General features: G+C 41.6%; 1 protein-coding gene across 1 annotated transcript in view; it reads left to right on the top strand.

Moving 5' to 3' along the window:
• Positions 1 to 17,068, top strand: part of MAGI3 (membrane associated guanylate kinase, WW and PDZ domain containing 3) — a 267,634-nt gene that overhangs the window by 158,201 nt on the left and 92,365 nt on the right. The window contains exons 8-9 of the mRNA XM_060231211.1: positions 7,196 to 7,290; positions 7,683 to 7,871. Of these exons, the coding sequence (XP_060087194.1) occupies positions 7,196 to 7,290; positions 7,683 to 7,871 (284 nt within the window). The remainder of the gene's footprint in view (positions 1 to 7,195; positions 7,291 to 7,682; positions 7,872 to 17,068) is intronic.

Genomic DNA, 17,068 nt, shown 5'->3' with positions numbered 1-17,068 from the left:
TGTGATTTTAAAAATTTGAATCACACTATTATTAAGGCTGAAAACTCTGGACTGGATGCCTATCTCTTTCAGGCCCTACATGAGTGGGAACCAGGGTACCTGAAGGACTATTTCCTCCCATAAAGTCCACCCTGGCAGTTAAGATCTGCCTCCCAACCTCTTTTGGAAGGGAAGGGGATGATGTCCATCCCTTTATGCATACCCTAGCTGCTGTTAATCTAAGGCAGGGTTCTTAACTTAAGATAAAGTGGTTCTAAAAGGTTCTCATTACCTTGGTGTCTTTGTTCAGGCTGACAGTCTCCCTCATGTTAATTGCTGCCTTCAGCGTGAACTCAGGTAGAAGACCTCGTTCTTCCTAGATGGCTTTAGAACCAAGGAGATCCTCCTCTATGTGTCAAGGAATTTTACCATCTCTGTTTGTCTAGGGATTAGATCAAGTCAAAGAAGCTTTTCCTGAAGTCTCCAGGGAAAGACTCCTCTTAAGTTTTTCAACCTCCAAAACTCTGTTCCCTGCTAGAGGTCACCTTTCCAGTGACGATGGGGCTTGACCATCCCATTGTATCCTGCTAGAAAGCTGTTAGCATTTATAGAGATTGGCTGAGGTGAGGCTGGTAAGCAAATGAATTAACTTCCCCCCCTCCTGCCTGTTCTATTTCCCCACATAAATAGATAAAGATTCAGCTTGCTTCTTTTTTTTTTTTTTTTTTGAGTTTCAATAATTTTATTCATCCATTGCAATACATAAAAAACCAAAACAATGATACCACAAACAAATTTCCATTACACATACGACAAAATAATAAAGTACATACCTCCTTAGATATCCTCAAATCATAAATTACTTATTCAACCCCTGTAACAGCATTTATAGGATAAACATTATCCTATAACACCCTTCCTTTATCCAAGTTAAGGTATGACTGTGGCATAAAATTCCCAATATTCAACTTGTTATAACTTTAATTTAAACAATATATTATTATGTTATATTATAACTTTAATTTAAACAGTACTACCGTTATCCAATATACAGAATATAAAATATTATAATCTTTTATCCTAACCTATTTTTAATTTTTCTCTAACCATATATATACCTTTTCCCATTTTTTTATTGCGTCCTCCTTCAATTTTCCATGTATTGTGTTAACCAATATGTCCGTTTCCATTAACTGCATAATTTTGTAAATTAATTCTTCCCTTTTTGGGGATGTTTTAGATTTCCAATTTTGAGCCAATAACATTCTAGCCACCGTTACAATGTAAACTACAATGAATTCATCCTCTCTGGGAACCATCCCACGTACTAAGGACAATAACATAAACTCCGGTTTAAGCGGAAAATTAATCTTCAAAATTTCAGTCAAAATTCTATGAATACCTTTCCAGTATTTTTTGGACACCTTACATGTCCACCATAGATGATAGTAGGTTCCAATCTTCACTCCGCATTTCCAACAATTAGGTGGGAAGTCGTGATTAATTTTGTTTATTAAAACCGGTGTAATATGCCACCTGTGAAAGAGTTTGAAAAAATTCTCCCGGTAATTAACCGGTTTTATGATCTTAAAATTATTCCGCCATAACATTGCCCAATGTTCCAACGTTATATTGTATTTTAAATTCGATGACCATTTCACCATTACGTTTTTAACCGATTCGTCCTCCAATTTAATTTGTAGTAAATAATTATAAACCTTCTTTATCGTTTTCCCAGTCTTATCTGTTATTAACTTGTCAAAGTCAAAATTTGTTCTCGTGAACCCAACAATTTTATCACAATTATATTTAGCCATAATTTGGGTCATTACCCACCAATCCAGAGTAATTCCACTTTGTTCTAAGTCATCCTTCCTCCTCATTTTATTCTTCTCATCTAATAAATCCGAATATCTTAGAGATTTTTCGGGAGACCACAGTTGTGGACGAATAGATGCCTCCATTGGGGATATCCACCTAGGCGTTTTGTCATAGATTTTCCTTTTTATTTTTGTCCAAGTTAGCAATAAAGACTGACGAATTAAATGATTTTTAAAGTAATTTTGTGGTTTCTTAATATACCACATATTAGCGTGCCAACCGGCTTGTAAATCGGCCCCTTCTATTGCTAACACACGGGTGTTTTCTAACATTACCCAGTCTTTCAACCAACAAATTGAACAAGCAGTATGATAAATCTCAAAATCAGGTAGCCCTAAACCTCCGTTCTCTTTTTTGTCAGCTAGTATTTTCCAGCCTATTCGAGGTTTCTTTCCTTGCCAAACATAATTTCTAGCCAATTGATTTAATTTCTTAAGAAAAGGAGCCCTCATAGCAAAATTCACCGATTGAAACAAAAATAAAACTTTGGGAAGAATATTCATTTTCAGTAATGACACTCTGCCCATAAATGAAAGTTTCAAATTAACCCAACATTTGAATAAAGACTCTATTTCTTTTAATAGAGGAACATAATTATTTTCATAAGTGGCACTGCATTTATCCGAAACAACTATACCTAAATATCTGATTTTTTTCTCTCTTTTAAATCCTGATTTTCTTTCCAAATCCGCAATTGCCTGTGCCGTCATATTTTTGGTTAGCCACTTCGACTTACTTTTATTTATTTTTAAGCCGGCAACCTTCCCATATTCTTCCAAATGATTCAAAACCGTCTCTATTGAGTCCAAAGGATTTTGCAACACAAGAACCATATCATCTGCGTAAGCTAATATTTTATAGTTTTCTCCTTTAACCTTTATCCCCTCAACTTTGTCATCCAACCTAATTGAGTCAATTAAAACTTCAAGAGAAAAAATAAACAGTAAGGGAGAAAGGGGACAACCTTGTCTCGTACCCTTGGTAAGATGGACTTCTTCTGTTAAGTCACCATTAACGATTATCCTAGCAAACTGTTTGTCATATATAGCCCGTATATTTTCAACAAATTTTGCCCCACAATTAGATTTTTCCAAGAGTTCTAACATAAAATTCCATTCTAAATTATCAAAGGCCTTCTCCGCGTCGAGAAATAAAAAGGCTAACTGTTTATCCCTATTAAACTCCGAGTATTCCAAAAAATTAAATAACAGCCTAACATTTGTGTGCATTTGTCTTTTTGGTAAAAATCCAGATTGATCAGTATGTATAGTTTCCCTCAGTACCTGTTTTAATCTACTTGCCAGAATTGACGTAAATATTTTATAATCTGTATTTAATAAAGATATAGGGCGATAGTTTCCAATATTATCAGGGTCTTTCCCAGGCTTGGGGATAAGAGCTACATTACTGTACCTCCACGACTCTGGGATTTTGGCCGAACACCAAACCTCGTCTAATAGATTTTTAAAAGGATCTATTATATTCTCCTTAAAGGTTATGTAATATTCCGGAGGAATACCATCAGGTCCAGGCGCCTTATTACTTTTAATTTTTGTCCAAGCTTCTACTATTTCACACATCGTAATTGGAGCCGTTAAAATTTCTTTCTGTTCATTAGATAATAAAGTCCGGACCCTGTTCTTCAAATAATCTTGTTGTTCAGACTCATGGTTTCCCTGTTTTCTATATAAATTCTTATAGAACTCCTGCACTATTACTTTCATTTCTTCTAAAACCGAGGTATTTTGCCCGTTCTTATCCTTTAACGATTTTATCACTTTTTTCCCTCTTTCCTTCCTGACTTTGTATGCCAGCCACTTACCCGGTTTATTGGCGTTCTCAAAAAAAAAGGCTTTGGAGTAGGCTATCTTTCTTTCTACCTGATCTGAAAAAATTAAATGAACTTTATGTTGGAGATTCCTAATCTCTGTCCTTAACTCCTTTAATGTGGGATTGGTTTTCAGCTGCGATTCTTTAATTTTAATTAATTCCGACCATTTCACCAAATTACTGCTGTCTTCCTTCCACTTTCTAGCACTATAACTGATGACCAGTCCCCTAAAATAGGCCTTGCTGGTTTCCCAAATAGTAGTATAAGAAACGCCACTCTGGATATTTGTGTGAAAAAAATTTTTCATTTCTTCCTCAATGTATCGGATAAATCTTTTATCCCTCATGAGACTTAGATTCATTCTCCATCCTGACTTCTTTTTAGAGGTACTTAAAGATAACATAATGGGTGAATGGTCGGCGATTGTGGAGGGAAGAATTTCAACTTCTTGCACCGCTTTCATTAATCCCAAAGAAATCCAGGTCGAGTCTATCCTGGACCATGAAGCATGTCTATTTGAGAAGTAGGTATAATCTCTAGTATTAGGATTAAGAGTACGCCAAGCGTCCACTAAGGCGAATTCCTCCACTGTTCTCAGAAAGATTTCAGGAAGAGTATTACCACTTTTGACTTTAGATTTCCTTTTATCTCTTATTGAACTTCTATCTAACTCAGGATTTTCAACCGCATTTAAATCCCCGATTATGCATATATTATCGTAGTCAGCTTTGGAGACCCTAGAATACAAGTCCTTATAAAATAATCTTTGATTTTGGTTAGGTGCATAAACATTAATCAGAAGAAATTTTTTTCCATCCTTTATTATTTCGATTCCCTGCATTCTTGCCTCTTTACCTTCAAAAATCATTTCAGCCTGTATACCCTCTTTGACATATGTCACCACTCCTCTCTTTCTTTTATCCGCCTCTGAAGTGATGAACTCTTTACCCAGTCTATTATAGTGTAAAAGCTTTCCGTCTTTCTGCCTCATGTGAGTTTCCTGTAAGCATGTGATATCTGCATCATATTTCTTTAACTGTAAAAAAATTCTCCTCCTTTTTTGGGGGGAGTTAAGACCATTAACATTAACCGAAATAATTTTTAATCTATTTGCCATTTTAACTTCTCCCCTAATCTATTGCAGTCTCTTTTTTTTTTGTAATCTAGTCTCCCTTTTTCTTTCCTCGGATTGATAAACCTCTCCTTCTTCGCGCTCTTCTGAATCTGATAATTGAAGTTCTTTAGATGGATCTACTTGGTCTGATTGCCTCTCTAAACCGTTGGAATTTGGCGTCTTATTTTTCCCTTTTTGCCAGTCACCTATATACGTTTTAAAGAACTCCTCCAGTTTAGCCATTGAATCTATCTTGTATCTGTTATTCCCGTATGTGAACAGCAACCCCTCAGGGATCAGCCATCTGTACATAATCCCTTTTCCTTGCAAGGCAAGGGCCAACTGCCAGTAATCTTTCCTCCTCCTTCTGACCGACCAGGGTATTTCCTTCATTATTTTTATTTTAACCCCTTTAATAGTCAGCTGCTGGTCTCTTCCTTCCTTCCAAACTCTCTCCTTAATCAGCTTGCGTGTAAATCTTAAGTGAACCTCTCGGCTGAGCCCGTTTTTTCTAGCATAAATGGTATTAACTCTATATACTGAATCAAATTCCTTTTCTACATCTGACTTTTCCATCATCAACGGTTCTGCTAAGGCTTCACTCATTACTTTAACCAGATTTTCGTTCTTCTCCTCCGGAATGTTTAAAAACCTGAGTACATACTCAGCTTGGTCCATTTCCATCTGGACCACTTTCACCTCAGATCTCTCTTGCTTAACTTCTATTTCCTCCATTTTCCCTTCCATTATTCTAAGTTTGCCTTCTATTAATTTAGTTATTTTAACTACTTCAGATATATCCTTCTTTGTGTCGCTGAATTTATTATCCAGACTTTCCATTCTATTGACAACCGCCTCCATCTGCTTGGTTAAGTCTGCCTTCAATTGATTTAAAGCATCTAAATAGCTGGCTTGCATATCTTTCACCACATCTTGTGATAAGGCAGCACCTACAGCCTTTGGCTGCCCAGGCGAGAATTTTGTTTTCACTGGTTGGGACATTATATTCATCTACCACCCAAAGCAACCCAAAGCAACAATTTCACAATATCATAACACCATGAAAAAAAAAAACAAAGACGTAAGTCAAGAAAACACAGCTGACCCACCAGCTGCCCAAATCTCAGAGCTTAAAGGTAATCACTGTCAATTATCACTTCATCAATTGTCAATGCAAAGAATATCTCCGCCCACTGATATTAGAAACCTGAGTCAAGGGCTGCAAATTAAGCCAGCGATGTGAGTCTTAATGTGCATTAAACATTAATGGTTTGCTTAAGAATCCAATCTTAGTCCAGTTAGTTTTCACAGTCCGTTCTTGTCTGATGGCACAGCAGAAAACCATATAAAATACAACCACGTTGATTTGAAACAAAAACTTGTCTTGCCTACTTTCCAGTTGTGATGTCTCACTTCCTGTTCTTTAAACAGCAGCCCTCCGCTTTTGTGCGCCGCTTTGAAAAACTTCTCTGGACGGCCCGCCCAGTATCTGCTTCTCCCCCTGCTCTCCGCAGCAGCGTCGACACTCCCGGCCACGTCTCTACCCGGTCACGCCCACACTTCTCTTCCTTCACCAATACTTCCAGTTAACCTTTTCTTGACCGGGTATTTTCCCAGAAAAAGCTACGTGGAGAGCCTCTTACTCCCCTCCAATTGATAATCCAGAATGGAAAAGGAAAGAAAACCCTTCGTATTGTTGACTTGCCTCTCCAGAAGGAGAGGAAAAAAAAAAAAAAGGCAAATATCAAATAAACACTTGAACTTTTCTTTCTAGCCGTCCTGCTGCCGCGTTGCAATGCGAACTCGTTTACTCTCTCCCCCAACCGGGGAGGAGCCAGGAAAGAAAAAACGCTGAGCGGTTAGGAGGATAGCAAATAAACAACAACAAAAAAGCTTCTTTTCGCCTCTGTAATCCACCACCGCCAACCACAGCCCACCTCAAGAATCCGGTGGCTGGAACTTTTTCGTCCATAGACGCCTTCAGCCGCGGTGCTCAAGACTAAGGGTGAACACTTGGAGATTGCCCTGACCGGCTCCCCACTATTCCCCTTGCTCTCTAGCGCACTTTACCTCCCTCGACTGGAGGTTGTGCGGACCCGAAGGCCCCCCAACGGGCTGAATTCGCAGTTCGTCGCGAGGAGCTCACTCGAGACGCAACTGCACCGTCCCGCCGGAAACCGGAAACCCCAAGATTCAGCTTGCTTCTTAAGCCTTTGGTGCCTTTTGATAAAAGTAAAACAAGAGATGCTAAATTCAATTTATGTTGATATTTCATTGTTGGCTTGAGGAAATTTTAAAAATGCTTGTTGCAGGGTCACTTGTATAAAAGTATTTTCTGTCAAAAATATATTTCATATTGAAAGTGTTTGAACATTTTGCATTTTTTACAGTCACATTAACCAGAAAACCCAGTTTGAAAACCCCGTTTTGGAAGCCAAACGAAAAAAACAGCTGGGACAAAATGATGGAGGCCCTCCTATTGCAGGTATTACTTATGGTGGTTTCTTCCACTGCTGTTAGGTGCTCATCAAGAACTGTGTATTTAGGCATAGTCACATGGCCTTGTGACTGTACACATTACATTACAGAGTTACCCCACTGGAAGCACTATTCCATTATTTATGCCCAATTTGGTTTCACTGTCATTTTTGATCATTTGTTCAGACTTTTTTCCAAATTTAAAACAACAAAAACCACAACCTTGTAAAATTATTCTCTCTAAATTTGCCTTTCTGAATCTTTGCTGCGCCTCTGTAACTGATCTTATTTGATCTTTCTTTCAGTCAGATGTTTTTGTTAAATTGTTTAGTCCTATAATACTGACTTATTTTAGCTGACTTCTGGATGTAATATGGAATACTTTTTGCTTTTGTGCAGAACCAGTGAAATCTCTCTTTACCCGAGATCCATCCCAGTTAATAGGAGCGCTCATACGGACATCACTGAAAAAAAGCACCATGGGATTTGGTTTTACAATAATTGGTGGAGACAGGCCAGATGAGTTTCTGCAGGTAAAGAATGTGCTGAAAGATGGACCTGCTGCACAGGATGGGAAAATTGCACCGGGTGAGTAGGTATACTCCTTTATAAAAAAAAATCACATTTAAGCCTGAAGAAATGAGTAGTATGGAAAAGGTTGTCAGGATTTGACTTGCTGTCCCCTGGAACTTAAAGGGTGAAGCAAGAGACAGAAATAAGACTGGGCTACATTTCAGTGTCACATCTGGGCAAAAACCCAGATGTGCTGTTAGCACATCAGTTGATACTCTACAAACTGGTATTACCATGGATTTTCTAGAGTGTTGTCTGATATCACATCTGGGTTGTTGCTCAGGTGTGATATTGGCATGTAACCCAGCATCAGTTCCACCCCCCCACACACTGTTTTTCCTGCCAACTCGAGAGGCAAGGCCCTTCTCTAGGGGCATTTGACATGCCTAAATATATATATTCTGAATATTTCCTTAAATCAACATATATCTGACTATAGAAAGTGCACTATGCAATAACGAACAGCAGAGCTCAAGAAATGAAAAAGAAGCAAAACAGTGGGTGGTTCTGACAATTCAGTTACATACTATTTGATTAGGTTTTTGGAACGGATGTTAAATGGACTATACAACTATGTACCCTTTCTTCCGAGCATTTTAAAATGTAAAAACTTACAGAAAATTCTTATAGAATTCTTATTAAAATTCTTATAGATTTAATTTTAAATATTAATCCATGGTGAACAGAGGGATTTAGATGGTGACTATTTACAGAAAGATCCTAAAAGATAACACTTCAAAATCTGTTCTTGAAACTCAGAATATTATTTATTCCCATCTTTTTCATGTGCTTATTTAACCCTCTCCTTTCCTGTTTTGTCATTTTCACTTCATAGGTTCCTTAAGTAACAGTTTGTGGCACTATGCTTGGCAGTCTGTGGCACTCTGTGACTGACTCCTTTTGTTGAACATGCTTCTAGTCCTTCTGTAGCATATACAGTGTTGAGAGATCCTTAGTTTATTTCAGTGATCAAGATTAAAAGACTAAAATTTTCATATTCTTGTCAAAAGAGTAGTTTCTGATTGTTATATTTGTAATTCCTAAAAATGGTCTAATGGACATTTTACCTTTGTTGGCTGAGGTCATCCTTCATTAATTCATTCAGTTTTTAAAGGATATCTACAGCTTCTTGGTTTTAAATACACTTGTCACTGTATTGCAAACTAAATCATGTCCTGTATATAAAAACTGTTTCACAGGTCATTATAACTGAAGATTTTTACTTCTGATTTATAGATGTTTACAATATGAAACAGAACAGCTTCTGGTTTTACAGTACAATCCTAAACAGAGTTAAATCATGGATTTAAAAGGGTGCAATTGTTGCACTGTCGGATCTCAGTTTAAAACAATTCATTAATAGCATATGGTTACAATATTTAATTATATCTTTACTATCTCTAACCCATATGATATTTTCAATCCCCCCTCCTTCCGTAACTAGACTCCCGCCGAGGTTATATACTTAAATTCAATTATAAAGGTACCCTTAACCAATCAAAGTTCAATGTCTTTTTACATTTCACTCTTGCTCTATGTATCCTCTAAATTTCTTCCACTCCCTTTTTAAACACATCCAAATCATAATCTCTTAAAGTTCTTGTTAATTTGTCCATCTCACTCCACGATAAAACTTTCACGATCCAGTCCCATTTCTCTGGTGTTTTTTCTTGCTTCCACAGCTGCGCATACAATGTCCTAACAGCTGAGAGCAAATACCAAATTAAAGTCCTATTTTCTTTTGGAAATTTTTCCATTTGTAATCCAAGCAGAAAAGTCTCTGCAACTTTCATAAAATCATATCCCAATTGCACTGTCGGATCTCTTTTAGTTTTAGCATTGATATAAACTCATAATTTAGTTAATTACCGTATTTTTCGCTCCATAAGACGCACTTCCCCCCCCCAAAAAAAGTGGGGGGGGAAGTGTGTGCATCTTATGGAGGGAATATTGCAAAAAAGGGGCGTGGCCAAGGGTGAGCGCGTGACGGAGGGAGGGTCCAATCTGTGCGCGTGACGGTGGGTGGGAGGGTCCAATCTGCGTGCACCCCTCCGTGAGGTGGGGCCAAGAGCGCTGGGGGGGTCCGGCTTGGGTCACGCAACGCCAACAGTCTGTGGGAAAAATAATAAGCTTTTAAAATTATTATTACTATTATTATTGCCATTGGAGCTATGTTTTCCTTCAGGCCTCCCAAGGCCAACTTCCAGTCCTACCTTTTGCCTCAAGTGAGTCAGTGAGGAGAACCCCTCAGGATCGGGGCCACCCCGCCCGGGAACCGCTTTGTCTTAAACAGCCCCCTCTTTTGAATGAGTTGGGAGGAAGGAAACTGCACTCTAAACCTGGGTCCTCTGCATGTCTGAACACATGTCCCCATCCCCGGCGGAGGCTGACACGGGGCTGCGGGAACCCTGCGCTTCCTCGGGAGTAGGAGCCCCGGGGCTGCGGCTGTGGGGGGAGACTTGGGAGCTGGGAAGAAGCCGATGCATGTCGGAGGAAGGAGCTGCAGGGCAGCGCAGGCCGGGACCCCTCAGGAAAGCAGCCTTTGGTCAGCCAAGGAGGGCTTTGCAGTCCTGCACGGAGTTCCTCCTGCCCTGGGCCTATTACAATATTTGGTTCAGAATATTTTTTTCCTGTTTTCCTCCTCTAAAAACTAGGTGTGTCTTATGGTCAGGTGCATCTTATGGAGCGAAAAATGTAACATTCTCCACAATACAAGTATTTTAGCTGTCTACGTTCTTTGTTAATTAAGAGGCTAAAGTAGCTTTAAAATTAATATCATTTGTTCTTTCAGTCTTTCATTATTTTGGCTTTTGTGACTGCAGTCTAAGACCAGGGTGGATCACAGCTGCTGTAAATTCCTGCAGGATTTTCTAAATTTAGTTGCTAGTTTATCTTAGCCATGCATGACATAACACTAGGCTTGTAGAGCAGTGTATGCTGTTCTTCTGTTGTAGAAATATTTATGTGGGACTACCTTAGCTTTTTTTCCCCTTCCTTTTTCTGTGTTCTGTGTTGACCAAGTCAAGACCCAAGGCAGAAAACAGTAAAATTAAACCATACCAAATCACATTGCTAAAAACATTAAATTTATAAAATGTATTTAAATGTTTATAGAAGCCACTGTGCATTTGTCCCCTTTGGAGCAAACTCGAACTGCCCCAAATGTTCTACAGAATTATTCTGTTTTGCAGCTTTACTGGAAAGCCAGGAGGACAGCCACCTCCTCCCCAGTTTCTTTGTCAGTATTTTTGTATTTATCTTCAAATATATATTATTCATTTTGAAATGATGTTGTCCAAACCCTACCATGTTGAAAAACTTCTGGCCTGTCTCTAATCTTCAGTTTTTTGGCAGGGAACTAGAGTGGGTGGTTGCTTCTCCACTCCAGGGGCTATTGGAAGAGGCTGGTTTTCTGGACACGTCTTAGTCTGGCTTTAGGTCAGGATCTGCAACAGCAATTGCTTTGATGGCTTTGGTCGATAGCCTCTACTGAGAACTAGGCAGGGGGAATGTGACCCTGCTAGCTCTACTGGAATTCTGAATGGCCTTCAGTATCATTGACCATGGTATCCTACTGGGCCACCTCTTAGCACTAGGACTAAGGGGCACTGTGTTACAGTAGTTCAAGACATATCTGGGAGGTTGGCTGCATGAGATGGTCCTGAGGGATTCTTGCTGTGCCCCATGGCTATTGGCCTGTGTGGTTCCACAGGGTTTGATCTTACCCCCATGCTATTTAATATCTACATGAAGCCAAAGGGAGAGGTCATCAGGAGATTTGGGTTGCAGTGTCACCAATATGTGAATGATACCCACCTCTGCCTTTCTTTTCCACCTAATTCCCAGGAAGCTGTTAATATTCTGAACCAGTACTGGGAATCAGTAACAGACAGGATGAGAGTGAACAATCTGAAGTGTAACTCTGACAAGACAGAGATGCTCTGGGTTAGTGGAAAGGCAGGGAGTTGAGATCTACACTGTCTTAGATGGGGTTACACTGCCCTTCAAAGGCCAGATTCACAGCTTGGAGTGCTGCTCAATACAGAAGTCACCTTTGAAAATCAAGTGGCTGCTGGGTTTGGAGTGCTTTTGCCCAGCTTTGGCTGGTATGCCAGCTGCACCCATTCCTGGATCAGCCTCATCTAGCCACAGTGATTCATGTCTTAGTTACATGTAAGCTGGACTACTACAGCAGGCTGTACTTGAGGCTACCCTTGAAGAGTGTTCAAAGGTTGCAACTAGTGCAAAATGTTGCAGCTTGACTGCTGGCTGGGGTCAGTTATCATGAACATGTTACCCCAGTCCTACAGCAGTTATACCAGCTTCCTATCTGCTCCTGAGTCCAAGGTGTTGTTTTTGACCTTTAAAGGCCTACATGGCTTAATGCCAGGATATCTGAATGACTGTCTTCTCACATGCCTGAGAACTACTCTCACAGGGAGAGGTCCTCTTGTCTGTTCAGAGAAGCTTCTCTGGTGACATGAGAGAAGGATTTTTCAGTAGCAGCCCCACAATTATGGTACAGCCTCCTCAGGGATGTGCACCTTGACCTCCTCACTCTTGATCTTGAGGAAGAGGGGGTGGTGATGATGGTTGGATTTAGGGATGGGCACAGACCAGAAAATGCTGGTTCGGTTCATGAACAGAACTGGAACGGTTCCGGATCAATTCGCAAACCGAACCACAGCTTGGTTTGTGAACCAGTTTGTGAACTGGTCCGGTTTTTTAAAAGCCCCACACAGGGCTTTGAGGCTCCAAAATGGCAGGTTGTCTCCAGACCACTCACTTCAATGTACCCACCAAGTTTAGTCCACATTGGACTTCGGGGGGCTGAGTTACAGACCCCTAAAAAAGGTCATTCAGTGCAATGCTTTTCAAAGGGATGTCACCTCTGCTGGTTCAGGAGTGACAAAAACTGACCTGGGTGAGCTAGAGGCCTTCAATGCACACAATTCCTCCCTGGTTTGACGCTCCACATGGCCCACATGTTACATGCATGTCAGTTTTTTTTGGGGGGGGGGTCCAAGTAGCAGACCACCAAGCAAGGTGTCTCCAGGAAACTGTTTTTGGGGGAGTTGTCCTGCGCCATTTTGGGACACTACAGTGTGGACCTGGTTAAGCTACAGGCATCAGACTCCCAGAGTACCTCCCCAGGGACCACCCACATGGCTTCAGGTGGCTGGGACTAGCCACCCAGCCGTGGCAGCATGATAACTGATTGGGGCCAATCCTTCCATCCTACCTGGGAAGTGATAGGGACAACCAAGCCTGGCAACTGGAACTCACTGCACAGCTGTGGGAGGGGGCACTGATGGACTAGCTAAGGGAATGTGTGGAAATATGTGGCAGAGGAGAAAGGATGCTTTTTTGGAGGAGCAGAAAGGGTACCCCACAGCCGGGGAAGAGGGCAGTTAGCCAAGCCCCCCAGAAATCTGTAGATAGTTTGGGTGCCTGAGTGAGAGACAAGAGAGGAAACCCCCAGTTAGAGACTCAAGTAACGCAGGAAGAAATAAGGTGCTTTTTCGAGGAGCAGAAAGGGGACCCCACAGCCAGGGAAGAGGGCAGTTAGCCAAGCCCCCCAGAAATCTGTAGGTAGTTTGGGTGCCTGAGTGGGAGAGGAGAGAGGATACCCTCCAGGCAGAGACTCAAGAAATGCAGGAAGAAATGGGGTGCTTTTTGGAGGAGCAGAAAGGGGACCCCACAGCCAGTATGCATAGAAAGGGCAGTTTTCAGAACCTACAAAGATGAACAGTCCACCCCCAAATCAAATCAAAAACATGTTTTAAAAGAAAAAAAATCTATCCATGTTTCCTACTCCTCACAGCAAAGAAAAAGGCAGGGGGAGGGAAGAAATGTAGCTCTGAATGCAAGGAAAGGAGAAAAAAGAGAGAGGTGATGCTTTTACTCTGACAGTTTGTATAAAGGCCAGGAGATTCAGCAGGTTTCTCCACCCACCCCAGTAATTCCCCCCCACCCTCAGTCCACCAAAAGATATTCTTTCACGTGCAAGGAGAACAAGGCTTGCAAAACCCAGATGCAAACAGAGGACAGGAATGTGCCTCCAGTGATTATATACATTTCCCCCCACCACCATCCTGAGGAAGTCAGATCGATGCCTGTCATTGGAAATCAGACTTGCCTGTCAGCTTCAGACTGTCACTATTGGTCCCTCAATGGCTGGAAATATCCCACCCATACCCACTTTTTAGCGCAAAACTCCATGGGTGGAGTTTCTTTGCCAAGAGTGCTCACGAGGTTCCAAACCAGGAACAAAGTTCGGAGACTTCCTGGTCCGAACATGTGACTTCTGAACCAAACTGTTTGAATCTCGAACAAGGTAAAGTCCGGGCCAGATTTTGTTCGGTGTTCGGGTCTGTGCCCATCCCTAGTTGGATTTATACCCCACCCTTCACAACACAAAGGGATCTCAGAGTAGCTTACAATCTCCTTTCCCTTCCACTCCCTACAACAGATACCTTGTGAGGTAGGTGGAGCTGAGAGAACTCTGACAGAAACTGCTCTTGAGAGGAGCAGCTCTTTGAGAACTTGTGACTGACTCAGGGTCACATCAGCATGTGGAGCAGTGGGGAATCAAACCTGGTTCTCCCAGATAACAGTCCGCGCACTTAGCTACTAGGAGGCAGCTGAAGACAGTTTTATTCACCACAGATTTGATTAGTTTTGCTGCCCATCAGTAGTTTTAAATTGTTGAGTTAAAATGCATACAGAACAGAATTAAATATATATTTAATTTAAATATTTAATATTTAAAAGATAAAAACCGAGGAACACTGATTGCACACACAAACACACACAAAAGATAAAAACATTGGTTAGGAAGGAGACATCAATGAGGGAATGCCAAATGACAAAAAAAAAAATCACTTACTGGCAGAAGATGGCAACAGAAGGGGACAGACAGTCTCCCTGGGAAGAGAATTCTAGAACTTTGGTGCTGTGACCAAGAAGGCCCTCTCCTGGATTGCCACTAACCTAATCTTAGAAGATGGGGGCAAATGCAGCAGGACTCCAAAGATGACTGCACTAGCCAAGCAGGTTCATAAGGGATTAGGAGGTCCTTCAGGTCTGTTGGTCCCAAACCATATAGGGTCTTGAAGGTCAAAAACAGCAAGCTGAATAGTGCTCAGATACACATTGGGAGCCAGCATAGATGGACTAAGAATAGTGTATGGTCCCTACAACGTACTCCAGTCAGCATCCTTACTGCAGCATTCTGTACCTACTGAAGTTTCCAAATATTTCTCAAAGGCATTTTGATGTACAGTGCATTGCACAGTGGCCGGATCCTTTCTGCCCAGGAAAGGCCATAGCTAGCTAACCAGTTGACACCAACTCAGCCATTGAAGGAATGGAGGGGCTTAGCTGGGATACTGTAATGAACTTTGCAGACTGTCTTGAATTGAGGAGTGGAGACTCATCATTGTGTTGAGCTTCAGAAAATAGTAAAGGTATTCCTGGCCCCAGCTGATTATCTAGCAGTAGGCCTGGGTTCAAGAGCTTCCCCAGGAGGTTAGACTTCCTGCCCATCAGTAGCACTTCTGGCTTGGCATTACAGGATAATTCTGGCCTCTTTATTTCCAGTAACTTTAGTGAGTTCTTTGTAATTGCTGTGCTTCCCCATATGTGTGAGTTACACACTTGTGTGGAGCAGTATCTAGAAACTTCCAGAGCAGTGACCCTCAACCTTTTTGGCCCCAGGGCCGGCCCATCGTGGCCCCAGGGTCTGCAGGGTGGGGGCACCGAATTTGGCCTCCTCCCCACGTGGCACCTCCTTCTCCCTCCATTTGCACAAGTTTAAGGCTGGGGAAGGGGCAGTGAAACCTCCAGGCTGACCCCCCCCGATCAGCTGATTGCCAGGGGAAACCACGGCAGCAGCGTGAGTGACCTGCTGAAAAAGCCACACTGCCCTTGCCTCCTCCCCACTTCCTTTCTGGGCATGGGAAGGAAGTGGGGAGGAGGCAAGGCAGCACAGCTTTTTCAGTGGGTTGCTCACACTGCTTCCGTGGTTTCCCCCGCTGATCTGCGGGGGGTGGCCTTTAAAGAGCTGGGGATGTGCTTCACTGCCCCTTCCCCGGCCTTAAACTTGTGCAAACGGAGGGAGGAGGATGAGGCACTTCGGAGGGAGGGCTGTGCAGCCTGATTGCTAACAGGTCACGGACTGGTACCGGTCTACCGCCCGGGGGTTGGGGAACCCCTGTTCTAGAGCCTTGAGCAGGCACCTGCCTTCCTGGTCTTCCTCTCAGCTACAGAGTGGTGATCACTCTGACAATAACTTGAGGGGTGAGACAAACACCTTCCCTCTCATTCAACTTCTGACTGGTACAAACATAGCAGCAAGAGAACATTCTGTATGGGTCATTCTTCACAGTGATCTTTGTTCTTTTTGTTCAGATGTGAATTTTTCTTTCATCTTTAGTTACAAGGATGTTGCTCTCGTGTGTGTGTGTGTTCCTGTGAGTTAATTCTTCATAACTCCCTCTGACCTAATTAGTCTCTGACATACTCAGTAGATATTTTAGATCTTAAAATCAAAAGAATTTAAAACATTTATACTGTAGAGGCAAGAAGTTGATTGAATTCCATAAGTTGATTTTAAGTTGGTTATAAACTTGACCATCTTTTGTATGGATGTGATTTGACAGATTTACAGAGACTGATGAAAACTGACTTTCCTTCTATGTAATTGCAAGTATGTACTGTTTTGTTCTAAGGCAAAAAAATTTAATGAACCATTTATTTGTTTGTTTATTAGACTTATAGCCCACCTTCCTCTGCCCAGCAAGGCTCAGGGCAGGTAACAACAAAGTTTAATACAATACTGTAGATTGGTTGTTAAAAAAACTATTATCAAAATAGTAATTTAGAATAAAATTAGATGGTGATATATAGCACAAAATAGTATAAAATTATCCAAAGTCTGTGTATTGGTGGAACTGAATGGCAGAAGGGGCCGGGGGCCCAGTTCAGGTTGAAAGCTTTGCTGCCTCAGCTGTGGGTCTGGTGAAACATTTCTGTTTTACAGGCCTTGCAAAACTTCATCAAATTCTACATGGCCTGGATCTCATCTGGAAGAACATTCCACCAGGCCAGGTTGAAGCTAGACAAATGTTTTTCAGGCCATGGTCCACCAGGAGGTTATTGTCCATAGAGCACAGAGCTCTTTGGGGGCATACCAGGAAAGTCTGTCCCAA

Source organism: Heteronotia binoei, chromosome 2 (assembly GCF_032191835.1).
Source record: "Heteronotia binoei isolate CCM8104 ecotype False Entrance Well chromosome 2, APGP_CSIRO_Hbin_v1, whole genome shotgun sequence".
Classification (NCBI taxonomy): domain Eukaryota; kingdom Metazoa; phylum Chordata; class Lepidosauria; order Squamata; family Gekkonidae; genus Heteronotia; species Heteronotia binoei.
The sequence above is the reverse complement of the archived record's forward strand: the minus strand, read 5'-3'. Positions and strand labels throughout refer to the sequence as shown.